The 27,648-nt window shown below is 47.4% G+C and overlaps 10 protein-coding genes and 2 non-coding genes across 12 annotated transcripts; 3 read left to right on the forward strand and 9 right to left on the reverse strand.

Moving 5' to 3' along the window:
- Window positions 1-378: 378 nt before the first annotated feature.
- EV420DRAFT_1727569 (uncharacterized protein) lies at window positions 379-995 on the reverse strand (the record flags this gene model as incomplete). Its single annotated transcript, XM_060479856.1, has 3 exons — window positions 379-624; window positions 678-848; window positions 900-995. 3 exons carry the CDS (start codon window positions 993-995, stop codon window positions 379-381), a joined length of 513 nt encoding a protein of 170 aa, XP_060324275.1.
- A 1,255-nt stretch (window positions 996-2,250) lies between these two features.
- Window positions 2,251-4,037, reverse strand: EV420DRAFT_1768899 (uncharacterized protein; the record flags this gene model as incomplete). The annotated part of the gene is made up of 7 exons (XM_060480997.1): window positions 2,251-2,833; window positions 2,976-3,097; window positions 3,156-3,493; window positions 3,560-3,721; window positions 3,779-3,841; window positions 3,910-3,958; window positions 4,005-4,037. The coding sequence occupies 7 exons, from the start codon at window positions 4,035-4,037 to the stop codon at window positions 2,470-2,472; spliced, it is 1,131 nt and encodes a 376-aa protein (XP_060324276.1). The 3' UTR covers window positions 2,251-2,469.
- An 860-nt stretch (window positions 4,038-4,897) lies between these two features.
- Window positions 4,898-5,749, reverse strand: EV420DRAFT_1727579 (uncharacterized protein; the record flags this gene model as incomplete). The annotated part of the gene is made up of 3 exons (XM_060479857.1): window positions 4,898-5,311; window positions 5,487-5,610; window positions 5,743-5,749. 3 exons carry the CDS (start codon window positions 5,747-5,749, stop codon window positions 5,077-5,079), a joined length of 366 nt encoding a protein of 121 aa, XP_060324277.1. The 3' UTR covers window positions 4,898-5,076.
- Window positions 5,750-5,887: 138 nt separating this feature from the next.
- EV420DRAFT_1081735 (uncharacterized protein) lies at window positions 5,888-6,411 on the forward strand. The gene is made up of 3 exons (XM_060465723.1): window positions 5,888-5,978; window positions 6,027-6,180; window positions 6,237-6,411. The coding sequence occupies exons 1-3, from the start codon at window positions 5,933-5,935 to the stop codon at window positions 6,340-6,342; spliced, it is 306 nt and encodes a 101-aa protein (XP_060324278.1). The 5' UTR covers window positions 5,888-5,932; the 3' UTR covers window positions 6,343-6,411.
- Window positions 6,412-6,474: 63 nt separating this feature from the next.
- On the reverse strand, window positions 6,475-8,976 carry EV420DRAFT_1081688 (cytochrome P450). The gene is made up of 15 exons (XM_060465722.1): window positions 8,707-8,976; window positions 8,548-8,648; window positions 8,351-8,489; window positions 8,198-8,295; window positions 8,054-8,147; window positions 7,931-8,003; window positions 7,646-7,872; window positions 7,538-7,592; window positions 7,315-7,477; window positions 7,119-7,258; window positions 6,971-7,066; window positions 6,908-6,918; window positions 6,833-6,857; window positions 6,752-6,763; window positions 6,475-6,693 (listed from the first exon to the last, which is right to left on the reverse strand). Exons 1-15 carry the CDS (start codon window positions 8,822-8,824, stop codon window positions 6,522-6,524), a joined length of 1,524 nt encoding a protein of 507 aa, XP_060324279.1. The 5' UTR covers window positions 8,825-8,976; the 3' UTR covers window positions 6,475-6,521.
- A 2,588-nt stretch (window positions 8,977-11,564) lies between these two features.
- Window positions 11,565-11,638, reverse strand: EV420DRAFT_t257. Its single transcript has one exon. It is a non-coding gene; the product is annotated as a tRNA-Val (tRNA).
- Window positions 11,639-12,217: 579 nt separating this feature from the next.
- On the reverse strand, window positions 12,218-14,385 carry EV420DRAFT_1649784 (glycoside hydrolase family 47 protein; the record flags this gene model as incomplete). Its single annotated transcript, XM_060478359.1, has 14 exons — window positions 12,218-12,266; window positions 12,322-12,657; window positions 12,717-12,801; window positions 12,856-12,967; window positions 13,025-13,150; window positions 13,208-13,263; window positions 13,313-13,328; window positions 13,384-13,476; window positions 13,534-13,557; window positions 13,606-13,671; window positions 13,723-13,947; window positions 13,999-14,016; window positions 14,074-14,176; window positions 14,222-14,385. 14 exons carry the CDS (start codon window positions 14,383-14,385, stop codon window positions 12,218-12,220), a joined length of 1,473 nt encoding a protein of 490 aa, XP_060324280.1.
- Window positions 14,386-15,541: 1,156 nt separating this feature from the next.
- Window positions 15,542-16,974, forward strand: EV420DRAFT_1578978 (Alpha/Beta hydrolase protein). The gene is made up of 8 exons (XM_060474575.1): window positions 15,542-15,681; window positions 15,731-15,888; window positions 15,938-16,056; window positions 16,109-16,143; window positions 16,200-16,270; window positions 16,325-16,390; window positions 16,439-16,703; window positions 16,758-16,974. The coding sequence occupies exons 2-8, from the start codon at window positions 15,802-15,804 to the stop codon at window positions 16,850-16,852; spliced, it is 738 nt and encodes a 245-aa protein (XP_060324281.1). The 5' UTR covers window positions 15,542-15,681; window positions 15,731-15,801; the 3' UTR covers window positions 16,853-16,974.
- On the reverse strand, window positions 16,914-17,855 carry EV420DRAFT_1081827 (uncharacterized protein). The gene is made up of 2 exons (XM_060465724.1): window positions 17,682-17,855; window positions 16,914-17,629 (listed from the first exon to the last, which is right to left on the reverse strand). The coding sequence occupies exon 2, from the start codon at window positions 17,608-17,610 to the stop codon at window positions 16,975-16,977; it is 636 nt and encodes a 211-aa protein (XP_060324282.1). The 5' UTR covers window positions 17,611-17,629; window positions 17,682-17,855; the 3' UTR covers window positions 16,914-16,974.
- A 1,476-nt stretch (window positions 17,856-19,331) lies between these two features.
- Window positions 19,332-20,252, reverse strand: EV420DRAFT_1578983 (peptide methionine sulfoxide reductase). Its single transcript, XM_060474576.1, has 3 exons — window positions 19,894-20,252; window positions 19,780-19,843; window positions 19,332-19,732 (listed from the first exon to the last, which is right to left on the reverse strand). The coding sequence occupies exons 1-3, from the start codon at window positions 20,126-20,128 to the stop codon at window positions 19,507-19,509; spliced, it is 525 nt and encodes a 174-aa protein (XP_060324283.1). The 5' UTR covers window positions 20,129-20,252; the 3' UTR covers window positions 19,332-19,506.
- A 73-nt stretch (window positions 20,253-20,325) lies between these two features.
- Window positions 20,326-20,419, forward strand: EV420DRAFT_t256. The gene has a single exon. It is a non-coding gene; the product is annotated as a tRNA-Val (tRNA).
- Window positions 20,420-21,101: 682 nt separating this feature from the next.
- Window positions 21,102-22,060, reverse strand: EV420DRAFT_1082256 (uncharacterized protein). Its single transcript, XM_060465725.1, has 2 exons — window positions 21,722-22,060; window positions 21,102-21,669 (listed from the first exon to the last, which is right to left on the reverse strand). The coding sequence occupies exons 1-2, from the start codon at window positions 21,757-21,759 to the stop codon at window positions 21,174-21,176; spliced, it is 534 nt and encodes a 177-aa protein (XP_060324284.1). The 5' UTR covers window positions 21,760-22,060; the 3' UTR covers window positions 21,102-21,173.
- Window positions 22,061-27,648: the final 5,588 nt, after the last annotated feature.

Here is a 27,648-nt window from a genome sequence, read left to right on the forward strand (position 1 = left end):
TTGCTAAGTTGATATCTCTCTATACCCAGATGAAAGGCTAGATATCCCCTTCCTAAATCTTCGGACACCTTGCGAGCTTCTTCATGCAGCCCCAGCAAATGCAAGCTCCTATCATACGCATCAATGCACTACTCCACCAGATAACGGAGAGTCCTAGTCTTTGGCTCCGCCCGAGCCTTAGCCAAGAGTGATATGAGATTACTGTACTATTACGACCGGATCTTCACAGGGTGTTACGCGTTATGCACATCTTCATTATGATGTCATTCACCTTAATAGGCAGTCCGGCGTTAGCCGGACCGAAAAAATATTGCTATATTGAGTATTTTAAGGCACCAAAAGGCCTGTTACGTGTTACGAAGTTCACAGATATTCACTTCACGGGGGGTTGTTATGCATTATGTGAATATCCGGTCGTAATAGTACAGTATGTGTCTCGCCGGCGCATTCCTCTTTGTAGAATGACAGAACGTCGTTCCCGAAATTGATGAAATCATGTATAGAGGGAAGAGCTTGGATATACCATTTATAAGGAAGCTCTCTAGGGAAAACGAATATGGCGGCGTCTTCACCGAATCCGCTTAATTGGCGAAGATACAAGGCGTATTCTTCGACTTGATGGGTCTGGACAACCTGGTGAGTGTGGACTGAACAGCAAAAGCAGAATCAAGGCTGACAGGCTCGTTCTTGCTCTCAACTTCCAAAATCAGACCGCTAAGGAACTTGAGGGCGTTGTGAACAACGAGGTCAGCAGTGACCTTTCCAAAGATTCGGTAAGATTCAGTAAGGAGATCAGCAAAGTATTTCAGGATTTCGATTGACTGTGTCTCCGAGTCGGACGTGAAGTGCTATTATTCCGCAAAATATTCTGATTCAGCATGAATCAGAACGATATCCACCTTGGTGAATTCAGTGACCCCCTCCTGGACATTAGAGTCAAGGGGATAGACATCATCGAGATATAACATGAACATGTGGAAGAACTTGACGTCCATGTCGTCAAGGTAGTGATATGTAGAAACGATAGAATTTTGACGCCAAGTATAAAGTAAGTCTTCAGCTCATCGATAGGATATTTACGGCGCTCTGCTTCTTTGAATGTGAGGGCCTCGAGTACGGGGTCCGTGACGGATGGTAAAAGTGTGGTGTCAAAATGACGCATGAAAAGCCTCAGGATGCCCCAGACTTCTTCCCAATTCTTCGAACTCTGTAAGCTTGGAGTCAGTCAACATTGAGCATCCGAAGTGTATTGGCGCACACAAGGTAGCAGTCGAGCTAAGAAAGCCCGATAAGCCCATGGAGACATAGAACGTGAGAAACCCGTACTGGTAAGACTGTCAATAACAGATCTGTACAACCGAACTCCTCGAAATTTAATAAAAGGATTTGCATCAGTCGCAGCAGACAACGTCATGGGAATACTGTGGGATAGTGCTTGTCATCCTATATGGCGAACTATATACCACACTGAGAACCAAATCTGGGTGGCACCATATGGGATTGCTCCAAGGTATCGTCGTCGTCGAAGTTACGGTCCGGAGATTTAAAGGGTGCACAAATAATGAAGATAATCGACCTTACGAGTTGGCCAAACAATACAGGCGCCGGTACTAGATACAGACAAGATTGATAATGGACGATGAAACAGTCGTCGAGTTCGTTCCTGTTATCCTTGATCGCCGTGTTCCATTGATGTTAATCATCATCATGAGAGATCCTCAAGAGGAAGGAGCTTAATGCGGTACCACTAAGAAAATGCATTGAGCTGGATACAGCCGAAAAGGGGTTGCACATTCCTACATGCTCAAGTTCAGTTTCTTAATGGGGCCGTGGTATTGATCCCTTGTATTTATTTCCGCAGTCTTTGATACCATCAGATGTTCCCGGCTGAGGTGGAAAAAATTACGCAAATTCTACGCAAAGAATTTGGCGCGAACACGGGATCGCTTCAACACCGTTGCGAAGATATTGACCGATGTCGTTGTGGCGTCTTTGAACGCCTTTTTTTGTTTGTACCCGGAGAAAGATGGCAGTCAGTGGAGGGTTAGAACTTAAGTAGTAGGTGGAAGGAATATAGCTCCGAATTTTATGGATGTGGATAAACTGGGCCAGACCTTAAACACATTCTTTTATTTATTTGAGAGTTCGAATTACCGTCACGTTAAAGATTCATAGTAAGTAGATGTTTGCGATACCTTCACGTTTTTTCCAGGCCTCGGCACCGGGCGAGCAGTGTATGGAGATCTATCGTCCTCATCCGGCGGCAATCATCACATTGATCCTACACTCATACCCGTCAATACGCGGCAATGACCATCCCCATACAGAGACCTGTTCACAGGCATCAAATACGACCTAATTATTTCTCCGAATGGGAATATTAGAACTTGCTCGATTTGGAGGCCCCAATTTGGCGTAACTCAGACATCGCACCAAAATCTTGAACACACACATTGATTGAATGCCACGCTACAGGTTCAACTCGCTAAGCCTGTATCTCTTTGCACCCAGATAGAACGCCAAATACCCTTTAACGAAAATTTCGTACGAGCTTCGCACTTCTTGGTGCGGTGACAAGATACACAAGACCCTCTCGTGCGCCTGGATGCACCGTTCTGCCACATAGCAAAGTGCCTGGCTCTTTGGCTCTGCGCGAGCTTCAGCCAAGAGAGATATGAGATTGTGCGTTTCACCTTCGCATTCCTCCTTATAGAATGAGGTGATGTCGTTTGTGAAGTTGATGACGTCACGAAGGAGGGGAAGAGCTTGGACGTATAGGTTATACGGTAGGTCTTTGGGGAACATAAACATGGTGTAGGCTTCAGCGATTCCACTGAGCTCGCGAAGAAATACGGCGTATCAGTCAACTTTATGAGTCTGCGATCTTCGGTAAGTAAGAAAGCCAAATGCGAGGATGATGGTTACTCGCCGGTTCAGATTTACTGCGTATCTCTAAAATCAGGGCAGTAATGAACCTGAGGCCCGCTTGGACAATAAAATCAGCTGCGACATCGCCAAAGAGCTGAGGGGTCTCTGCTAAGACGTTAGCAAAGTCGTCTAGCATCTTGGTTGGCTGCTTCTCCGAGGAAGCAAAGTGCTGTTGAAGGAATCGCTTGTAAGTGGAATACATTGCAAGTAGACCTATCGATATTCACCTTGGTAAAATTAGGAACACCTATGAGGGCGTCAGGGTCATCAGGGTAGACATCGTCGAAGTATGTAGCGAACGCGGTAAAAAAGACGATGTAGACTTTGACGTCGACATTGACTAGATGGTGGTATGCCGAAGCCGTGATGTTAAGCCCAACCGTTAGGTACGGCTTAAGCGCATCGAGGGCATATCCTCGACGTTCAGCCTCTTTGATACAAGGATCTTCGAGTGCAGCATCCTCGACGGATGGCAACTGAATGGTGTCAAAATGGTGCAGGAAAGAGCGCAATATGTCTTCAGTGGTCCGCCTCCGCGGAAGGTTTGGCAACCCAAGTACGCGTCCTGAGAGGAATAAACCAAAGGAACCTTAGTGCGAAGAAGAGCACAGTGAAGACAAAAATACCATACCGGCTAGATTCGACAGAGCAGAAGCCCAGGATTGAAATCTCCGACTTTGGATAGTATGAAGGTCAACGCGTGAAAGAGCCATTGTTAATACTTTGTCAGACGCGCCTTGCTTAGGCTTTGACGTAGGGTATCGATACGACGGGAATCCATACGAAGTTTCGCCTTCAATGTATACTCTCAGAAACCACCAACGAGAACATCACGCATCCAAAAACAGACCTTCATGCATATGCTCCATACTCAGCTTATCACCGGAATCGCCTATTCCCCGGAGGTCAATAACTGCACAAATAGAGAATTATGATGGTGGAAATTAGAGCGAAGGGACGGCGTTGCTCGTGAACCAATACAACTCCCAGAGGTGGCCCACCAACAGGCAATAGCGTGGTGTTTGTTGCTCTAGGTAGAAGTTAGCACCCACGTTGGGATTCCACGTTCATTTTACAGCCATCTCTACACCCGAGCCCTCCTTTGTCATTGATCGCACGCTTCCTACGGCGCCTGTAGTGCGACGAGAAATCTCACGTTCCGGAGATTTCCAGGTAAATCATACTGAGTACGAAAATGAGTGTCTGGAAGAACAAGAAAACAATGGGGTGTGTTCAAGAAGCTGAGAACTATGCCACATGAGGTGGATATTAAGGGAGACGGAGGGCTAAACTTTCATCGAGGAGGAAAGCAAGACCGAGTCACAGCAGGATCAGCGGAAGCTACCGACAATGCGATTCCCGAAGACATCGCCATTCCGCTATTCACCATCACGTTGATCCTCTTCGAAGGTCATCAGAGAGTAACAGCGCATACTCCGGGTCGCTCGTATCATGAAGTATCGACCATGACTCGCGGATTCCGAAGAGCTGGCGGACTTTGAGCAGAAGGAACCAGTGCATGGCTCTCCATACTACACGCGAATATACCGGAGAACAACTTTGACGCGCTGAGACATTCAATGTCATGATTGTGGACACGGCATTATCCGACAAACTGTAGTTGGGAAAGGTTTTCAAGCTAACGCCAAAACCATCTCCTTGCGATCGGTTTCTCACATGCTAGCCCAAGAATGAATCGAGAGGCACGATAGCCATGTATTCCACCACAAGCTAGACTCGTCTCCCCGAAAGTCGCGATGCAAACACTGTAACTGCATCAAGCATGCTGGAAGAACCATACCGACAGGAGATATGATAGCGACCGCGTCAGATGCAAGACGATAGTATCTTCCAAACGGAAGAAGTGGACAGGCCCTACAATATAGGTTAGGTAGGTATCGCTATATTTGACGCTAATATATACTCACAAATTTGTGTCAGCCCTCTGATATCGCAAAATGTGTTTATTCGCCGTAATGGTAACAATGCATGGAAGAATGTCATACTCTTTTGCCGATGATGGGGGAGGGAGGAATACGGCTAGCGCGCCTCTTGGCTTCAAACATTCATTTTCCCAAAATGAGATCTGCATGGACCTTGTTTTCTATTGTTGTTGTATGGCAGTCCATAATTTTTGCAACAGCGCTGCTAATACAATATAGGCCAGCGGGAATGGGGATGGTTGGAAGCTTTCCGCGTCAGGAGAAAAGGAACAGTGTGCGTCTTAACAACGGTACCGGTAGCCAGACCAACGACGTTGTGTGAGACAATAAGGAAGGAATTGGGTGTTGCCTTCATTCTGATTCCACATTCGTTCAAGAACCATGTTTTCCCCTGGGACTCTCTATTTGCATTGATCGGTGTCCGACGGCGTCTCGCGATACTAACATACGAGTTCAGCTAGACAGTCAAAATTTTCCCAGGAAAATGGAACAGAGCGATCACAGTGTGGCCAGGAACGTCAAGCAGAAGCCTGGACTGATGAAGGTAGGGGTGATGCAACTGTGCCGGAGGAAACTGGTAGTAACACCGTGCCACTGCAGGTACCAGTAACGAACCTCGCCACCTCGCCATTGACCTTCACCCTCTTGGATGGGTACAAGGGAACAACAGCCGGTACCCGTTTCTGGATAGCCCATGGCCACGTGAACCCGAGAAGCAACGCTGAGTTTGAGAAACGTTCTTGTTAGATTGAGAAGAATGTATCAAGAGATATGATAACAGCGCGTCGAATAGGAGACCCTGTAATGCGGTGAGAACAACGCGAAATTGAAATTAGACATTTGGCTCTCTCTGTGCTAGGCCCCAGCATACGTACCATAGTTTTAACATTAGCACTCTGTCGCCAATAATCTACTTCATTATAATGATAACGGTATTAGCGTTGATGGTGGTACGTGAAGGAAGTTGAACGCGATGATTTATTTTCGTACGTAAGGTGCATCACGTGCACTGCCACCCTCTTTTCCAACTCGACCAGCCCTGGCCCAGCACCAACACCAACATGGGTGATGTCGCTATGGGCTTCGCCTACCTTATCTCTTGTTGTTGTCTGTCCACCCCATGACTATTACAACCAGGCTGCTAACACTTCACAGGTTGCTGCTTCTCCAGCGACCCAGGACCCGAAGGATCTGGCTTACGATACGCGAAACGGGACCCCCGAGAGGATTTGGTAGATCAGGAATTCAGATCACGGATGTACAAGAAGGATAAGGCTGGGTACATCCATATGCAGCCGAGATCATCGAGGTATTTTATTGTTTGCTGTGATATCGACTCGAAATCCTGATGCCAACGGCCTGTAGCTCTACAAGTGCCGTTTTCTTCAAAATTACCCTTATCACCGGAAGATCCAACGTTGTCTTGACCTTTCAACCGGCGTCCGATCGCAGCGAGAAGAGGCAGCTATAATTATTGCGTTGTACTGCTGTATCGCGACACTTCGGGCCGTAGTCCTGGCCGTCTTTTGCTTGGAGCTGACGATTGTCAATGTATAGATTCTCACAACAACCACCCGCCAGGTTCGTATGGATCGGAGATGAGGCTATTTATTGGGGTCTATCTATACTCGGATAGAGTGAGCGCGTCAGCTACTCCAAACTTCTAATCCTTAAAGGAACCCGAGAACCCAGATGCGCTTCACCTTTCACGACAGGCACAATCGCCTGTGAGCCAGGGAACTGCTGTATTACCGTGCCCTCCGGCAAACTGAATTCAAAGTTTTGAATGAGGTTCGCTAGAATTGTTTGCATCTCCATGACACTGTAATTAGAGATGAGTGAATTGTATGGAACTGATTATGATGGAAGCAAAAACGCACGCAAATCGCCACCTATTTATGAGCAAAAAGTTAGGTCAGTAGATGTTTATCGAGAAAGATAGCTTTCAAGTCAATAATCACCCGATGCACGAACGAGAGCCACTACCTAAGCATAGCGTGAATGAGCCGATGTGAGTATATTGAAGAATGGCTTACTGAACGTCATCCTGGATCTCAAATTAGGGAACTAATAGATTAAAAATATCTGATGGTACTTACAAATTGGCATAGACTCCCAATGACACAGGGATACTCTTCTCGAGGAATCGAGATGGATTCCATTTTTCTGCGTCATCACCCCAGATGGACGGCAGACTTAGAAAAGTTGGCGATAACTTCACGGCGAAGCGGGATAGGACAAACGTACCGGTTGTACGAGTACACGGAACAAAGAAGTGTCTGTCCCTTGGGAATTGTCAGTGTCTTAGACCCCGAAAGAGGCAAAATGTCGTCATAAGGAGCAGTACGCATAGGTGCATGCACCATGGGATGAAACCGAAGAACTTCCTACAACCAGAGGATCGTAAATTCATGGACGTCGGGAAAGAGGCTGGCACACTCACTTTGATTGCAGCGTTCAAAAATGGCAGAGAATCATAGTCATTGTGATATGAGTGCTTTACTTCTTCGCGTATTATGGATTGGTGCTCGGGATGTGCGGCGAGTTCGTACAGCAACCAGGACAGGGTCGCGCTTGTTGTCTCATGCCCGGCAATTAGAAACGTCCTAAGGGAAGAACAGTCGCCATCAGACGGGTACTAGTAACTAGAAGGAAAGGCGACGAACATAAACTGGAGCTCAATTTCATCATCCGACATTTGTCCGGTAAGACGTGCCCTCGCTAAACCAAGAGCATGAACAACGATTTCGGATAGACCAAGTCTTCCGACTCACTTAGAATATCAACAATGTCCTTATCCAACTCATCCTGCACCCCGAGTTTAGCTTGGGCAGCCAAGATCTCTCGAGCAATCTTTCTTGCTGTTTCTCCTACACTGGCCAGCTGGCGAGTTTCTCGGGTCTGACACAACTTGAGAATCTTCAACACGGAATGCGGAAGCATTCGTATCAGGGCTACAACCATGAGTTCTAGAGCGGATGGATCGGACTGCGAGGCCGTGCTGTATTTGAATGTTAGATATATTCGCCGTCAAGATCGAGAAGATCGAATCTGCATACAATAGGTGCTTCATCGCTTCCCCCAACTCAGTATCTTGACCGTCCAGTGATCCGAAATCGTATCGAAAAGCACCTGTTGGATATTAGACCAGCTTGCGTATAAAAACCGTTGATACCACTTGCTTAGGCCGATTATATCAAGCGAGACCTTGCCCATCCAATCGACAACGTCGATTTTTTCGCCAGTACCGGTAGAGATTTTCATGGCGTTTACAACCTAACAGATGATCACGATCAAGTCGTCGATCAATACATAAATAGACTCGCCTTATCGCTGCACCGTTGGAATATAACCTGATAATCCCGCAGATTAGCAGGAGAGAACGCCGGATTCAGGATCTTGCGTTGTCGACGATGGACATCCTCTAAACAAACATGTAAGCGTAAGATAGCGTTGGTATCAATACGAAACTCGTTCACTTTCGACTACAATGAGCCCTTCGGTCCCTCCAAGGATGAGACCAAAGATAAAGTTTGTGTCCGAAGTCTTGGGATAAGGACGTGAGGTATGGAAAATGTGTTCGAAGGCCTTGGGGTCGGATACTACCAGAAGGTCTTGCTAGGTGCCACCATTGATTTCAGCTGGTATGAAGTGAAGGAGTTGAGGGCAAGCTTACACCAAAACAACCTCTAATGCGGTAGATGGTGCCATACTCACTGCGCCATTTCGTTTCGAGATCGCCAAATTCATCTTGACTGCGAAGGACAAGCTCATGGCCTGGCATACGATGTTTGATTCAACGGTTTAAGCTAGATAACATAGCATTGACACTTACCTAGCCAGAAAGAGGCAGACGGTGGTCCCTCGACATGTTTAACAGAAATGCGTTTTAACCACCAGCGAAGCAAAGCGACTGCGAGGATGGAAGCGAATGCTAAGGAGAAGAGGGACATTGGTGAGTAGGGCTCGTTTCACAGTTCACGATTCGAAGTGCTGAAGGGTTCTGATTTATAGAACGAGGTTCAGACATATGGTGACATCTCTTCCGTCAGGTCCGCATGTCAACTGTTTTCGTTCGGAGAACAATATTAACCGCCCGGTGCTCCCACGGACTTGTAGAATCCTATAGATCGAAGAAAGTGGAAAGCCCTGGGTGCCTTACGGAACAATCCTCTCGTTTTCGGGCTCGCGCCACTCAACCAAACCTGTGTTGATTTTACAGTGCCATGTACGGGATAGGACGAGATGCTCTGATGATGAACTAGCTCATATTCTGTCCCAGGAACCCATGCTTGAGATGCGCGCGCGCGCGCCAGTGCCCTTAAGAGTGAAGTACACTTGGCATCCGCGAGCGGTCATATGAGACTCCGGATAGATACAGATCAAACACGTTCCTCTGTATTGAGAAATGTAAAAGCGCGTTAGAGAACAGGTCCTGAACGTCAAGCAACGAAATAACGTCAGGTTCAGGAAGAAGATCAATGGCATGCTATGTCTCCGATGTTCGGCATTTATATATTTAGATCTGGCTCGCAAGTTCAGGATAATTGGCCTCAAGTGAGTTGAAGAATTAATGTCTCCCACGCGTGACGTGAGTTGAGATGTGCGAAATGGAGTCAATTCCCGATATATGAAAGCCTTTTTAGATATCCCACGCACCCAGGAGAATGCTGAAACGAGGGAAGGGGGAGGAAGATGGAAATCCACCCATTCAGTACTTGGATCGCGGAACCCAGGATACCCGGCACTAAGAAGACATCAGTATAGATGATATGAATAGAGGATATCACAGACGAACTTGATGACAAAATATGGAGCTTACCATCAATTCCTCTAGTGTGCTTTGCACCAGCCCTGATGCATTCTTAGCCAGCGGCATTCACCTGGATTGCGGAGGCGCATCAGGGCGTAGCGCCATGGGGAAGGAAGGACAATAGATCCTGAGATGCCTGCAACTGACGCGGCAGCTTGCGCTAGCGCATCCAGCCTTCGTCCATTGACATGTGCTTCGACTCCGTTTGTAGCGAATGCCTTAGCAATCAGAAAACATCTATCAAAAGTTAACTAAGTAATAGATACAAAGAGCACCACAAGGCTTACAGTCCTATACCTCTACCTGTGATCTACTCGTCCAGAGAACAACATCACCGTAGCTATACTGAGATCTGCCATGTTCACGGTGTGTTGAATACGGATCCGTGTACATTAAACTGTCGTTGAATTATCCAAGGTGAGGGTATGCGCGTCTAAAACAGCGTAAATACGAGGCACATAGAAGAGGTATATAGTACAGAGACGTACTAGCGTCTTTGCCCAATGTTTCGCATAATATTGTCTTTCGTCTCTTTGATCTTATTGCCAGTTGAAGCTGGGATTCCTGTGGTCGCAATCGCGTTCTTGGACTCCAGTACTCGTTTGAGGAGTTCCTCCAATCCGACGGTCTCCGTAGTTTCGAGGATGAATAGAGAGAGAAGAGGGCATCGGCACTGGAGTACTGGTAGACGATGTTAGAGTCAAAGCGCGTTTCAAACTCCGACACCACCAACACCAACACCAGCGTACCACATCACCATTTACCAGATACGGTCACGGTCTCCAACGCCTCCACTCGTCAGTTCACCAACCTAGGAGAGGTACCGAGATGAACGTCCCGGGAGATTGTGGTCAGTCAGCACGAGCATACCGATGGTGCCGGTCTCTTGGGTGAGCTCGTATCGATTTCCTATGGTACTCGCATTGATGCTTATAGCAGGGACACCTTTTCAGGCAAGATAAATGAACAAAATAGAGCAGCAGCTATAACTATTACAACCATGCCGTAGTATCATGCTGCTTCTCCAGTGAACCACTGCCAAGGGATCTAGTTTACGACACGCGAAACGGGACCCTTTGTCAGGAATTCAAGTTACAGACATACAGGAGGGATAAGAGCAGGCATGTTCATATGCAACTGAGACTGTTAAGGTGCGTTGTTCTTTGCTGCGATACCGACTCAAGTCCTGATGCCAACAACGAGTAGCCTGTGACCGAAACACTAGCTGGTGTCGACCTCCATTTGGACCTAACACTGACAGCGGATCTCCTGCCCTATCTTCAGCTACATTCTACAATTTGTTATTTCTTTCTCATTCATCGGCTTCTTGGGGCAACTATGCTCGTGATGTCGATGAGTGCCGATGCTTTCCTTCGGCCTTTCACCACACCACTGGTACGAGCGCCTGATCGAACACTGCTCCGTACTGTACGTCTTCTGTCGCCCTTGCCATCTCTTACTTGGAACTGATGGGTGCCCTCCTGAAAAAGAAGGATGTCTTACTTGCAACCCCATCATCGTAGACGACTGGAATCGAACCAGAAGCTACTACACTCGAAACTCTTGCGCTATTGTAGACCTATGATACGAAAATGTACATCTTTTTATCCAAGTGCTCGAAGGGTGACTGGGACTTGAGTCTGTATACTAAACTACCTGCAGAAAGTAAGATTGGTCGGTAAAGTGTACGCTGACAGACTACATAAATCATCTGAAATGATTGTCTGAGGGAAGTTCAGTTAACAAGATCTCTTAACTCCGGTTGTGTATGCCACTACTTTTTGGCATTCGTACCTGTACCGCGCATAGTCCAAAAATAGATATAAAATTCCAGTTTCTCATTCTACAATGACGACAAAAAGAAGTACTTCTAAACAAAATGAGTCGACCCAGGTTCGAACTGAGGACCTTCTGTGTGTTAGACAGATGCGATAACCAACTACGCCATCGACCCGTAGACCATGTCGTGTCCATAGTTAATAGCTATCGCAATGACACGCTTCTAGCTCACCAAAAGACCCATGTAGGAGTTCGGCGCGTAAGCGTTCGGCAGAAACACAATAACTCGCCCAATTATTAGATGTCCGAGATTATCCTGATCGCGACGAATGGACCTCCTTCAGAGAACACGGATCAAGATACTTCTGGCTTGTCGCAAAACTTTCGTATTTTGCACAAATGCAGGACCCACGGGTTCGGACTAGCTAAATGCCGGTGATACGTGCATTATAATCCTTGTACCACGGAGCGGCGGTTATTCGATGTCGGGCTTACACTATTGATAGAAGTTGTAGATAAGAATAACGACCTATAGAATGTTCAAATCATAATGCTACCATGATAAATGTATGATAGAGTTGTGACAAACAGCCGATATCAAGGCTTTCCCTACTAGTACCCTTGAACATCACAGAGTTATCGGTGACCAACTAATGTCCATCCGACTTGAACTTTCTGAACGGATGCGCTTCGGTATTGAAAACATCTGAACATAACCAGTCAGGCGCGCGCCCAAAAACACGAAAAAGAAATGCTAACAATCGTCGATGCTCATGTTTGTAGGATCATCAAACGTCAGATACCTTCGACGAGGTAATCAGTCTTCCGCGTTTCTAAAGGAAACAGAAAGGGACCCACAGATACTTCAACACCTCCGCAAACCAGAAACTCTCCATATTGTTAACCATGGTCGGCGTCTGGTCATCCACGTTGTAGATACCATCGTATGCAACGTCTGTTCGCAGGTATTTCTGGAAATTGTCGACTGCTTTGGCCACCCGATCAAGATACTTGGAATCTCCGGTTATTCTCCAAGCATAGAAGTTTGATTCGAGGACTTCTGGTCTAAGGATATAGGAAGAGGATGTGATGTAGAACCCATGTTTATCGTAAAACAACCGTTGATTCGATGAGAGTGATCTGTCGCTCTGTTCGGGAGTGATGTAAGCGAAGGCTTCAGGCCCTATCCCTGTCCTGTCGATGTAGCGTATCATGATAAGTGCGGCTCAAGGCGTGTATTAGGAAATACGTACTCTGTGCTGGCGTACGTATTCCAACATCCATCCAGTAGTTCCAGGGCAGTATTTACAATAGTCTGATTTTGAAGGATAGTTCCGCCTCGCATAATGTCAGTATATGATATAATGGAGAAGCATGGTATAAAAAATTCACCGTACAACCAGTTGCCAGCATGAAAACAAGCCAAATGTGAGCCGACGTCGTAAAATGTCTTCGATGACGCATCATAATCACGAGTGTAAAGATGATTGCCAACAGTGGAACGCTGTTGTGTACCATGAACTTGACATCGAGTTTAGCCCCGCAACCAGCAGAACCCCACCGATAATAGATACTGGATAGAAGAATCTACAGCCGTTGCCCAGGTATCAATATAAAGACGATCTTCGGGGTCCGCAAGTTGTGCATACTTGAGCAGGTATTCGAGGTAGCTGTCAGAACCGCCGCCCTATGTCTCGTATTCTTCTTCAGCGTTTTGTAAAAAAGAGAACATGGATAGACTGACGACGTATCCCCCTACAAATTTTCCTGAAGACGGATCGATAATTTGCGCAGCGAGACCTGTTCGCTGTCAGGCGATGTATTGATAAATTTGAGGGTAAAGAACAACCGGGGAAGGGAGCGTCCTGGAAGCAGAACGGCATCAGGAGCCGTGTATCATTGAATAAAAAGCGGGCTCACCTGACCCGCTATATGGCGTATGGCTTTGTCGGCCAGTTTGCGGTATGTGTCGTTGCCGGTATATGCGCTTAACGTAGCCCATTCCATGAGTAACTAAGATCATATCGTGAGATCAACAAGCACAGAAGGACATGATCATCAAACACGTACTGTACCAGCTTCAGCGATGTTCGTCTATATGATTGGAGATCAGTGGAAACATTAAGAAAACAGAATAAAAACACTTGCCGTATCGACATCAGGCTTGTCTGACGTGAAATCAATTGTACCAAAAGGTAGGTTATTGTCCTACGAGACCAAAATGAATATACCTATCCGCAAAAGAAGTGTGTCACTCACCCCGACCCAGGGATAGGCCATCTTATCGCCAAGGTCGACAGCCTGCTTAAGAAGCACCTTATCCTTGGATCCCCGGAGTTCATAAACGCTAAGAATGCCCCCAAGATACCGTATTGTCGTCTCGAAGATGCTATAAAAGCCTACGATATACCTGACGTGATCCAAAGTCTTTGATGAGCGAAAATTGACGGTACCAACGTAGGCAATAGCATCGTTGAGGAGGTCCTGTATATTGGCTCAAAGGGGCTTGAGGCGAGGGAAAATATGCGCGCATACACCCAGGTCCATAACATACTGCATAGGTGATTAATAATCTGGAGGCAAGCAGAGTTCAGCGAGACAACCACGCACCATAGTGCTCATAGCGTCGATAATGGAAGCACCCCAGCCATTCCGAGCGTCAGAATACGACCGGCTTTTAGAAGCGAGATTATCATGGCCCCACGCGTATTGCCTATGATATGAGCAATACGAATGTGCGAAGATAAAATGAAATCACTTATAAGCGGCGTAGCTCGTCCTGAAAATGTCCTTGACCAAGTCGCGGTATTTCGAGGCCAATACAGGATCTGGAAGTGCTAGCCCAGCTTTTTGCATTGCCGAAACTTGCACCGGTCCAGCTGATAGAAACGAGAGAATTGAAAGAACGACTGTCCAACGCATGGTTGGAAACTTGAAGGAATGTAAGTCACGAAGAGCTTCTCTCCTGCAGGTAGGGCGTCGTACAGTGCAGGAGTAGTAGTGGTGATACAAGGTAAAGGAAGGTGGCTGTAAATGGAAGGCGTCGACGATCCTCCGCGGGGACAGATCGATGACGATGATCACCCATGGACGTAAATTGGCGAACGTCGTCGTCAAGAGTTCGTCATAGATACGCGTCATACGCATCACATCCACGAGGAGGCGCTAGTTCTATTCACCTCGAAGAACCAACCTTGCCTGCGAGTCCCATAATAACTAGAAGGGATGAGAGGAAACAAGGCGTAAGTTGTTGAGGCGATCCCTTTGACTGTGGCACACGCGAAAAGAGCTGAAGGAGAATAGAAAGCAGACAAGATAAAGCAGGCAGTCGAACTTGAGGCAAACGTAGCGAGGTCCCAAGCATTGAAAGAAGATACGAAAGACCAATAAATGGCAGTGCAAGTCACCGTTGCTCCGTACTAAGTATTCCGAGTTCTGCGTATACAGGTCTCGGTCTTGATTGCAATCGTTGTGGCAGCTGTGCTGACGATTTCGGTGGCGGGCCGCGGAGCATTTTGATGTTGAAGGCAGCTGCTGGAATGCCCCGTGGCGGCCCACCACTTTTGGATTAAGTGCACGTACACTGTTAAGAATCCGACGGAATCGGAGTTCGAATTGTACTTGATCCTGAACCACTGTCCCCACCGCTTCGTACTCGCTTCGTCAATGGGTCGAGAGTTGCTGATCCTGTAATAACCATAGCGTTTGCTGCAAGGTTCATTTCAGATCTCCTGCTAATCGTGTCAATCCACTGATTCACGCGATTAGAATTCCACCTCGAGGCTAATGGGCTGTATACACAGCCTTTCCTTCCCCCTCTCCTTGGGCGTCTTCAACAGCACGATAACAGCACGCTATGAATCACCCCACCTTTTTTTTTCTGGCCCCCTTACACGCGACGAAACGTAATGGATGTTATCTGCATGTATGTGCAAAGTTTGATAAAGGCCCCTGCTGTAAACGTTACAGGCCGACGTATTATTCTTAAATTCCCAGGCACGCTGAAAGCGCGTGTCTACCTTTCATTGTATATCTACCTGACGCGTACACATCTCAACCTCTTGCCTGCCTTCAATGTCTTTCTTTCATATCTTAAAAACTGTATGCCCAAGATTTAATTTCTATCGTCTACCCGTTCTCTAATTCGCAAGCAGATCCTCTTACATGGTCAATACGCTTGCGTCTACCCAGCTGCCTTCGACCCAAAGAACGAACGACGTACGCTCTGTCCTCATCCTAAACACCCCTCCCTTTGACATTCCGTCAGGTCAATGCTACGACTGGTTCTGGAACAAGGTCGCGAGCAACGGGCAGTCGGACAGGATAACGCGTGTAGAGATGACGACTGCCGACAATGTTGTTCTGAGGTGTGCTCTATTTTTACATGGCCACGATGGCTCGGATTCGGATTCGGATTCAGATTTGGTAGGCATTCTTCCGTGCTCTGGAGCCTAACTTACTTTCAGCTATTCAGCCTCCGCTCGCCACGGTCATTCTCTTCCATGGAAATGCGTGCCATTGGTGGGATTGTGCTTTTCTCGCTCATGAATTTCATGCGAGACGGTGTAACGTTCTGTTGGTTTCGTACCGAGGGTAAGTGCTACGATTATCTTATTCCAAGTATCATGTTTTCATTCTTCAAAAGATATGGAACCTCCGATGGTTTTCCTTCTGAGAAAGGTAAATACGGCCAAGCTTCCCCAAAATTTTCCCATGAACTGAATGCAATAATTTAGGTCTGAGAGACGATGCACAGGCGGCGCTTGATTATGCGTTGGCTGACCAGCAGCTCTCCCAGGTACCGATTGTACGCATCTTTCACCTGCGACTGTAGTGCAGAAGTTCACGATGCACCCCAAAGATTGTATACGGTCACTCATTGGGCGGAGCCGTAGCCATCGACCTCGTTAGCCGAAATCCTACCAAGGTACGCTTCAAAACATTGTCGACCCCTCCAACTCAACCGTCAATGCAGGTATTCGCCCTCATTGTGGAGAATACATTTCTCTCCATACCTAGCATCGTCCGAGGCTGGAGCGTCCTCCGCTACTTTGCTTTCATCGTGCACCAGAAATGGGATTCCGAGTCCAAGATATCATCTATACCTGGGACGCTGCCGCTTCTCATGCTCAGCGGACAGAGAGATCCAGTTGTTCCCGAAGCGCATATGAAGAAACTGTGGGAACTACGTTCATCTGGCGACTTGGATACATTCAAGTCTTTCCCTTCGGGAGGACATGGTAGGTCTTCGACTTGTATCTCGTGTCGACTATGTACTGATGATCTGGCTATAGAACCTAGCGCAGTTGAGCCACATTATTGGAACACGATTGAGATGTTCCTGACCACTGTACTTAAGAACCAGAAATCCGCTAACTCTCCTTCATGAGCAGGCCTTGTAAGAGAGCATCCGTCTCAGTATTTTTCTATTTGCATTATATGTATAGTAACGAGAGCTCCTGTTCCCCAACATTATGTGTATGCAGTACAAATGATACATATAAAAAACCGTCACGAAGTTACATTAGAAGCTTGCGGCACACGAGAATGCACCGATAATGTCCCACTCTCCGCTGACCTCCTACTACCACTATCAGCCGACGGCGCCGCCTGACCAAACCCCATCGCCCATGCCAAGTCCAGCTGTGCCGTCAGATACGATATCTCACTTTGCATCCCAGCAATCTGTTTGTGCAGCCGCTCCTCGCTAGCAGCCCGCCTCTCCTCCAAGCTGAATTTCGTGCTCCGCAACGAAACCTCGCGTCTCAGACGCGCGACAAATTCTTGCAGCTCCGTCTGCCTAGCAGCGGGTGGGAGAGGGAAGGCGAGGAGAGTCAGATTCTCGCTCGTAGTCGTAGAATACTGTGATGGGTCCGACGCTCCTAAACTCTGTACGCCAGTGGGAACGTCTGCCGTTCTTCTGGATATTAGTGAGAAGTTCCTGACTGCTCTGTTTGATTCCATTGTTTTAGGCGGTGTAAAGGTGAGGCGTTGATCGGGAGGTGGTATGATGACTGGATCACTGATGGAAGACGGTTTCGTATTTAGCCTATTCCTTGGCGTAGCCCGCGTACGCTGGAGAAATAGATATAGAATGATTCCTAGGACGCCGAGGAAAGACGTCGCACCCAGCCCGAGATTGATCATCTGCACGATGAAATATATCCTGGAATCAAGACAGTCAAACCAGCATCAACGGGTGGATTGGAAAGACTCACTGATCCGCTGGTGCACTGGTTGGAGAAGGCTGTGATTCGGAAGTACTTTCCCGAAGATTGAAAGGTTCGCTCTCGGCGATGAGCGTGTCCGCCTGAGGCCTGAACGTAGCATCGTGTCAGTCATGTCAGCAAGCAGTAGAAGCAAATGATTATGACGTACTCGGAATGAAGGAGTGCACTAATGATGCAGTTCCTGTACCAAATATATCAGAGGCAGCAGGCACAACGCTTACGGGACCCACCCTAAAGAAACGATAGATATATCTTCAGTGGCGTCGGACGTGAAATTGGCGACGTTCGAGACAGACTTAGTTGTCTTCCCGCCGCTTGTGCAAGACATGGTTAGGTAAAAGTCGGCTGGATCACCGTCGAAGTGGGCCAGAAATGCGGAAACGGTTTCGCCCGTCCGCACATTGTCAGGGACGGAGTTGGTGATTTTGAGCCCAAATGACCTGATTGCAGCGGATCTGCATGAGAGGCACAAGGGTGAGAGAAAATATCTTTAGCGCAGACGTTGAAGGACCCACAGTATAAACAAGAGCAAGCCATACATCGGCCCTTGAACAAAGATGAGAAGAAACAGTGTGCCAAACGTCGGATGTGAGAAATAGGGAACGTGAAGGCGGAGAGCAAGGAATGACGGAACGACAGAATGGGCGATCCAGTGACAAATGCTCGTCCGTCATGTTTATATATGCAGACCAGAATGGGAATATCAGAGAGATGGTTGGGAGGACATTGATCATCTTGCTGTGTTCCGTGACTGTCAAAACTCTTCAGTCGCTTATGTTCACCGTGTCCGCCAAAGCTGTTGAGGCCAGGTCTCAAAGGAAGTCAACATATTAGCAAGCACCGGTAACGAGGCCAGAAGTAACGTGTGGATTACTACTAGACGCTGCCACTTATGGACTTGGAAGCGAGCGAATTGAGTTCCTTGATGATACAACTTAATCCTGTGTACAAGCATCAACGATTAAAACGACTCACTAAATTATAGCCTGGCGGCTGTCTCCGAGTTCCCCTTGATATCTGCCTATACATCATGAGAGTTCATACGTTCAAACATCCGCAAGATGTAGCGATGCATGCCGAATCCCGATGTGACGAATCCAACACAAGATCTGACGGCTCCTTCATCACAGTAAGATGAAGGGGTCATCTATTTCCTCTAGAGGAAGAGCAGGAAGAAAATGCTACAGCGTTTTGACAGTGGTGATATTGCATCGTCAATTTCCACAAACATATGCATACCGTACGTACAGATATCGATCCACCCAGAACAATGGAATGACTGCCCAAGTGCTCATCTGTTGGGCCTCGCTGCCTGCTGCCTGTTCTAGTATAAAAGTAGGCAAAACTGGGGTGACTACAGAATCTATGCCGTTGATGGTCATTGACTCTTCAAGCTTCAAGTTTGAGCGCTTGAGCCACTGGTCAAGAGCGGCTGTCACTGAGCGTGGTGGTCGGAGTCCAGACATTTTGGTCTCCGATCCAAGGTGACCGGGTCGGGTTCTGCCGGACTTTCGTGCACTTCAGTGTCGCTTATCTACGAGTTTTCAACCTTGTTGTTCGCTCAATTACAGACAAAGGAACAATCTTATCAGCGTGTTCACCGAAGATAGCGAGCGGGCTGAGCGTGTCTGCAAACACAAAAAAAATCTCTTCGCCCTGAGATTCACTTTTGAGAGGAGTCGGCAGCTTCGGACATTTACTGTGATACTTTGAAAGGGATGGTAGAGCAGGTACAGGTAGCGAAAATGGGATTATTCATGTGATGTCAAGAGGAAGACATGCCCTGTACAATCTGTCTGGAAGTATCGTGCTTCTACCAATGCAAACGATGATTCGGGCACTGATACCCATCGGGGTTCTTGAACAGATACAGCTGGTGGTACTCCTCCGCGTTCCCACCAAGGTCCGGCCTCGACGATTCTCGGTGACGATCTTCCTTCCTGACGGTGTAAAGTGTTTCTGCTCCTGCACCTCTTCCGTCACACGTCTGGCAACAGCCGCTTGGTCGGGAGAACGTGTAAAGATGGCGGAACGATATTCTACTGGGATATGAGGAGATGCGGCAGGGATGAAATGAACGACGGACGTGTACCGGTGTCCTTTGCCTTGGCTGTTCAAAGTCGTTGGGTCGTGGGTGCGGTAGAAAAACTCTGTTATCTATGTTAGCTTACGTTTGGCAGTAAGAAGGATGGCGACGCACCAACGAGCTCATCATACCCCACCACTGCCGGATCAAACTCTATCTTGACCGCTTCTGCGTGGTCCGTCGAGCCTGTACAGACAGTCTTGTAGTCCGGGCTCGTCGCGTCTGCTTTGCCACCAGTGTAGCCCACGGTGGTGTTGATTATTCCTTTGCCCTCAGGATAGTGCTTGAGGAAGATATGCTGAACACCCCAGAAGCATCCTGAGGCGAAGGTAGCGATTTCGGTTGGCATGGCTGATATGTTAAAACCATTCCGTTCCCGAGTGTAGTTATAATAGGCGCAGACGAGATGAGTAATGCCTCCAAGAAATCACAGCAATTCGCGCCATGGATGACAGAAATGAGAAATATTTTCACGTGCTTGTGTGGCGACATCGGTTTAATCGGATACTCCAGATCGGGATGCCACGTTCAGATATTAAATTGTTGGGGTCGATGGCGAAGTTGGTTATCGCATCCGTCTCACAATTTCCTCAATTGTTGTACACACGGAAGGTCCTCAGTTCGATCCTGGGTCGACCCATATGAGCTTGGAATTTTGAAGGTTTTTTTTTCCTCCCAAGATTGCCCAATGCCCATTTCCCAATCCTCAGTCGTCAATTCAAGTTATTTAACTTTTGTTATTCAGGTTGTGCAATGTGTGTACGAGTGGACCCTGGAAATAACGAGACGCGAGTCCCGACTGTTGCGTGTAGAGATGTCGAAACCTCCTTGAGGAAAGGTGAGGCTTCCTTCTGTTCGTTGAACCAGTTATGTCTTGAATGTGGCCACTTCAGCAACCTGAGGCAGACATTGAAGACCACTAGATGAAACGTTCACATTGGATATGCATTGTTGCAGAAACTGCATGCAAAGTACACGGAGAATCAACGAAAACTCCCAAGGCTCGAATGTAATTAATCGATCTCTTCCTCGCTCAAAAACTTGATGGTTGTACCCAAAGGCTTTCGATGTTCATTCCAGGCTACACGCTACCAGTCAGAGTGGGATACTTAAGTGGAATAGATATAAGGATACGTACCCTTGCAGACGATCTATCATCCGAGCCTTCTTTCATCGAGCCCCGCCCAGTCAACCAGGGGAAGGGAATAGATGCCCCGTCTCGCCTAATGGCGGGCGTTAAAAGTGCATAAGCGAACGCTCGTCCAGTTACAACGTTTTCTTCGTAACCCTTGCGAACGTAAAATCTCCATGCAACGACCGTCCAAATATACCCAAGTCCCAGTGCGTAGAGACGTGTTATTTGTAGAGACCACCTCCTCAAAATACAACAGACATCAACTGAGGTGATGGTTATGCGTCCTGCACAGCCTTATCGTAGAAACGGATGGAAGAAGCGACCCCAAGCCAACGCTTCCCACCCTACATCTGTCAAACGTATAAAGGCTCATGCAAGGCGTCCGTCTCCAGCAAACCATACACTCTCTGCTGGTCAGAAACTTAACACCACCAATGCACTTTACGAACCCTTTCTTCATTTCAGTGCTCGCCATCTCGGTGGGCGCAGCCAGGCTGGGGGGGAGGCAGGGTGCTACTAGCTCGACGAAGATTGACTCTACTACAATCACCCCCCACGGTACCAACACGGGTGACAGTACCATCCTGGGCACTTCATACACCGCATTGCCGTCAGTTACAGGAAGAGCGCTAGACTCAGATGGGGGAACGGGTGAGGAGTACACTTGTACGTGTACACCCAAGTCGAGCAGCGACGCTATCAGGACACATATCGGGGTGCCCATCAAGACGCCGGCATGAATGAGAGGAGAGGATCTATGATAGATAGTTCAGTTGTGTATATCGTGAAATCACAAAGTTTACGTACCTAGCGGACTGGCATGATGTCGTGAACATGTGAACCATGAGTTGACGAGATAGGTCTTGAACATAGGCGTCTCGCACGTAGAGTGAGGTAAGGGTGTGGCATGTAGCTTCTCAGCACGGCATAGCTAAACAGCGCGTGAATGCAGGTCGACCGGTGTCAAAGAGCTGGTTGGCCCTAGTATTCTTGTACTGTAGTTCACTTGGGAACTTAACACCAGGAGATGAAATAACAGAAGCTAATGATAGATCGAGGCTATGGCCGGAGAGCCGGGCGGTGATCATCATGCTTAGTTGTTACGGAGCGCATGGAAAGTCGTAGTGTGGAGGAGCGACATCGAGGGAGAAAGTGTTGGCCTCTTAAGTGTTTTATTTGGTCTGTAGATGTATCATGAGTAAAGAATAATTGAGCGACGCCAGTGTAATGAATTACTGACGGCATATATGCAATGATATCTCCGCGTTGCATCAGAGGGACGATCATGATGCAGTACACCTATCACGATAGCAGCACGGTTGCTGATGGCGCTCTCCATGCCCTGCCGCACCGCCGCCATCCATCGTCGTCCGGTCGAAGTCATATAAAAGGCCCTTCCATGCAGCACAATACTCCAACTTGACGTTCACCTCTTCCCTGCCGGCCAGGGATAGACAACAAAGCACTTCTCTCATCTTCATCACTACTCTTACAATCTCTCTCCATCATGCAGCCCATCTCAATCTCCTTCCTCGCCATCGCGCTCAGCCTCGCAGCCGCCAACGCCATGCCCGCCATGGAGAACGCCAACGGCATCGCCGCGCGGCTCGCGACTTCCACCAAGACCGGCAGTGGTAGCAGTAGCACTAGTACTCCCAGCTCGGGCCTTGGCGGAGACTCTGACTCGAGCATGGACATGTCGGACTCGTCATCACAAACGACTCTGACGTGTACCTGCAAGCCGAAGGGCATGAAGGGCGGCGGTAGTGGGTTAGGTTCTTCCCAGGGTCCATCATCATCGATGAGGCGTCGCACCAAAGGTTCAAGTGACAGCTCAGGGCCAACATCGGATACTTTGGGTGGAAAGGGAGGTGCAGCAGGGGGAAAGAAGTACACCTGCGAGTGCCATCCTGGCAGTGGCGGGCTTGATTCTGAACCACCTCTGGGCGACGATCCCTCCAGTAGCGACTCATCTCTTGGGGGTGATTCATCGCCTCCTGGAGGCGACTCGTCATCCTTTTCGAGCGACTCGTTGCCTTCGAGTTCGACGGACAGTGAATCATCCTCAGACAGTCCTGACGATACTTCTTCGGGTGAAGAACAACCGATGGATGGTTCAACGGACGGCGAGGTTCAGTGAGCGAGGGGGGATGTAAGGAGTGGGTAGAGAAGGAAGGGCGGAAGATGGAAGTTCTTCTGGGAGTGATCCTTTCGGCATGTACGAGTAACATCCACGGTCGAGTTTGCACTGTTTAGAATTTCTTCAATCAGACTCCATGCTTGAAATCATGTTGAAAGTTCAGACCTTCTTTCGCAGTTACGTGCTATGACAAATCTAGTCCACGACATCATCGTAACGATTCTAGTGCTTACCCTATGGCTTCAGTGATGGATCATGGGCGACGTCTTTATTGAGGGGCGGCTCTAGTCCCGGCCAGCGTGTGCACTAAAAAGGACTTGCATTCACAAAATTGGACGATTTGTTTTTCGTCCGCTTCTTTGGCAAGTTTGACGAGAGGTAAGGAGATCTTTCTTCTGGCTTATAAGCACGATTAGAAAAGTAGGGCTAGAGGTGAAGGCAGGATGAAATTCCTTGCCGAGCGTTGTGCCTGTTGCTCGTCGACGAGTCTAGTATGACAGAACGAGGTGAAGAATAGCAAGGTAAACACTATGCGAGGCCCAAATCATCAGATTCTAGTGAAACATAATGAAGAATCAAAATTACACGAATTTGTCGACCCGCAGAAATTCCACGACCTCAAGACCACGCTACACCTATCCTATCCTCATGATCAGACGCGGCAAAGAATAATGACCTTTTGGGGGGCCAAGGCAGGATCCAAGGTGGCTGGTAGGAGCAGTCATCGAGGAATTCATTCTTTCTGGTATCAATGGTCGATATACCGCTCTTGTTGCCGCTCATTGAGGATACCTGGCCGGTCAACACGTTAGAAGTGAAAACAAAACAAGGACAGTCTCGAATCGGTAGCACACACATCGAGCCAGAGGTCATGTTCGCCAGCATATCAAATTACTTCAATCCCTCCTCACTTCAAGATCTAATTGTGGGCGAAAATTTCGGTGGTCGTCGAGCAGCGAGGCAATATTGAATTTAATGGTGCTTGAATCGGGAGCAATTCGAAAAGTGGGCATTCGCAACTTGAGGATATCAGGAAGAAAGAGACAAGCACATGCAAACAAGGAAGAAGCGGACACAGCCTGTACATTTATATTTCAAGCCTTTAAAAGTATGGTACAGGCTCATATATATGGTATCCATATTTTCTATATATACAGATACAGTGGACATTCTTATATGCAGTGTTTATATACTATATATCTGGCTGTACTGATTATTTTGTAAATTTTGTGACAAAAAATTCTGCTCAATGTGATATATGTCACACTATGTGACAAAGAGGGCATCGAGCCCGATGAGGTGTGATGTGACATATGTGTCACATCACACCTCATCGAGATTCAATCTAACAAATTCAACTTCATATCTCAGTTTGCTATACTTGTTATAAAAGTTCGAGATATCATTGTGTTTATAATCAGAGGTTTGTTTAAACTGTAATAGCTATCTAAAGCTATTTAAACTGTCAATGCATAGAGAATTCAATATTCTAGCCTAAAAATATGGAATTTTATAATCATTTACTTGTTCTTTAACATATGTATTATTCAAATAGTTCTGCATACACCTTATAAATAAAGTTTGTGGCTTCAGTGAACATTGGAAAACACTGTAAGATAGCTGTAATATTATGTTAATAATCTACCCTATTAAGAGATACTAGAAATCCCTCAAGTATCACAAAAATATTATCTGAACATTCTAGTCTAATATATTGATACATTCATCCAAATTTTAGTGATTGCCACTTATAATAATTCTTCTGTATATATATTAAAGCACAACTAATGTGTCTGAGGTCCTATTACTATGTACAGTTATTTACCGGTCAATGAAACAGCAAAATTGAATATTCGCTGTAAGTTCCAATTGGTTTGGAATTATGGCTATATTTGAATGTAGAAATATGTAATGCTATGCAACAGCAAGATACAGTAAAGAAAGGATGCTCGAAGGTGCAGGTACAAGTCCGTTTTCGCAGCATTATTGTGGCGTGGGTATTCTGGACCATTTTGAGTCATTGAAACGGTCCGGCCCGTGTACCCAGGCATCATTGGTCAGCTACTCGGAGTCGCTCTGATCGCTATCAGATCCCCCTTCTCCGTCGTCGTTGTCATCCTCCACTGCCGTAGCTGCTGGCTTGGGTATAGGACCAGCTAGTGGGCCCCTCACAGGTCTCTTTAATGTGAACTTTTCCCCCCTGGACCTTGCCTCTGCCTTCTGCTCCTGCCATCTCTTCAATGCTGTCTGGTAAAGTGCTGTTTTCGTCTTGTTTGCTTGCTTTCTCTTTTCATCCTGCTTTTTCCAGACCTCTAGAGCTTCAGATCTAGCTTCCCTAGCAGCTTTACGAGCTCGCTTCTCTTGCTCTGCCACCCTCTGCCTCTCTTCATGGTCGCAAACAAGCTCATAGAACATGTCACTTGACAACAACCGTGGCAGTCCATCCCCCACTAGCGTTCCAGATTTCTTCGCCTGTTGCTTCTTCTTATCGTAATTTGCCAGATGGGTCCTCAGCACTTTGCAGTACATCTCATTTAGCACGTTAGCTGCCTGCATGGACACCAGGCGCTGTCGCAATGCCTCTGCTTCAGCCTGGACCTCTCGTAGTGAAGCCAGGAGCTCTAGCTCTGTCGCGGTTTGTGGATGAACACCATCAAGACAGTGTGACGTTGCGATAAGAGAACGAGCTCGGAGATCGAGTGGCGAGTTTGGGGGTGGAATGTCATTGGAGATGAGGTACGCAAGTGACGTTTCGTTTAGCTCTTTCAATGTCTCATCGAAGGAAGCCGGCAGAGATTCTTGAGTTGTATCATGATCGATGGCACCAGTGGGTTCTTCAGCCTCTTCAACGCTTTCCTTGATGCTTAATTTTTGCAGCAGCTTCGCAACAGTGCGTACCGGTGTGGCAGGTGGAACTGGGAGGTGACTTTCGCAAGACGTGGTTCGGCTCGGAGCAAAGGACTCTTCAGGAAGAATGTTCGGGTTGAATGGACATACGCCTGTCTTTCTGAATGCCGCCTTGATATTCACGGGTGTGAGAGCACGGAGATGAGCTTTTCCGTAAACTGTCAGAAAGTTCCTCTTATCAACCTTCTCCCCTCTCTCCCTTTCCCAGGTATCCCTTTCGTCACTCCAGTATAGCTTCAGTGGACTGAATATGACCACGTCGAGCCCTTGGTATACGTGCGTCGTGTGAGATGGGTAGCAAAGGACACGGATATTGTGAGTGCGTGCATATTGCAGAAACCCCCTGGTGTAATGACTATTGTGTCCATCAACTAGTAAGAGGCGGCGACGGCCATTTGCTTTCCTCGACGTTTGGCGATCAAAATCCTTGATCCATTCGACGCCAATTTCTCCATCGGTCCAGCCTTTTTTAGAGTAGCCCAGACTATCAATGCTATTAATATATGTAGGAGGAACATGTATTCATTTGTACTCACGATGCGTTGGCGGGATTGTCCTGCTGCCATTTGACTTGGTATGCCTGTCCCTTGAAGATTACAGCTGGTGCGGTTGAAGTGCCATCAGCACAATAGTTACGAGAACGGTGGTGTTCTCGCGACTACCATCACGCTGCTGATATTGACGTCCGCCTTTCTGTCCACCAATCACCCTCTCTCTCTGTCCGCCTGATGGTTGAATGCCAATCTCGTCAACTGCATATATGCAGTCCTCGTCAACACCTTTCAACTCCTCTCCCAGCAATTCAAACCATGCATCATTGTTTGTATGGTTCACGGCACGGCCCCGTTTATTTTCGAGTGGCGTTGACCATGCCGTCTTCAAGCGGTCGGAATGCTTCTCGACAAAGCGTTGTGTGAACTGTTTTCCAACACCGGGAAATTCAGGACCAAGTCGTGCTCGTAATACTTCATCGATGTGTTCCTTTAGACGTCGGTGGCTGAGAGGGAAGCCTTCGGAGGCTACAGCCAGAACAAAATCAACAATATTGTCGGCCTCGGCAGGGAAAAGATGGCTCTTCATTGCGTTTGATTGTGCCTTCGTTTTGCCACCATTGGCTAGGCGGATAAGAGTGCTATAAGAAAGTGAGATCTCCTTTCCAGTCTCCCTCTGATATACAGCCTCGAAATCTTTGCAGATTTTTCTTGCACCTTTCCGAGGAGCACCGGGGTAATTTGGCAAGCTCGTTCTTGTAAGCAATGACTGCCTTTTCCATTAGCTGGTCATGGCATTTGCGAGCAATCTGGCACTTTTTGAGTTTGATTTAGCACGTCCAGGCATAGTAAAAAATTGAGCAAGAGGAAAAATAAAATTCGGAGGCAACGGGGAAATAATAGGCACATTGGACTGTCAGACTGTCCATCAAAGGCAATGGCTTGACAGAACTGCACTTTTATTTATGCCCTAGACACCTCAGATAATGGCTGTCTGGTCTCAAACTTGTCATACAGGTTCTTCAGAAGGTCATCAACATTGTTGAGGCCTTTGTGGGTGATTACAATGAGATGGAGGACACACGTTGCTGGGACAGATTTTGAGTGCATGAGAAAATAGATATTTTTAGAACAGAAGCCTCAATTTCTCGGAATATTATTCGCATCACATATAAAGAATCACTGCAGAACATGAA

The sequence above is a fragment of the Desarmillaria tabescens genome (genome assembly GCF_030435595.1).
Source record: "Desarmillaria tabescens strain CCBAS 213 chromosome Unknown EV420scaffold_65, whole genome shotgun sequence".
In the NCBI taxonomy this organism is placed as follows: Eukaryota; Fungi; Basidiomycota; class Agaricomycetes; order Agaricales; family Physalacriaceae; genus Desarmillaria; species Desarmillaria tabescens.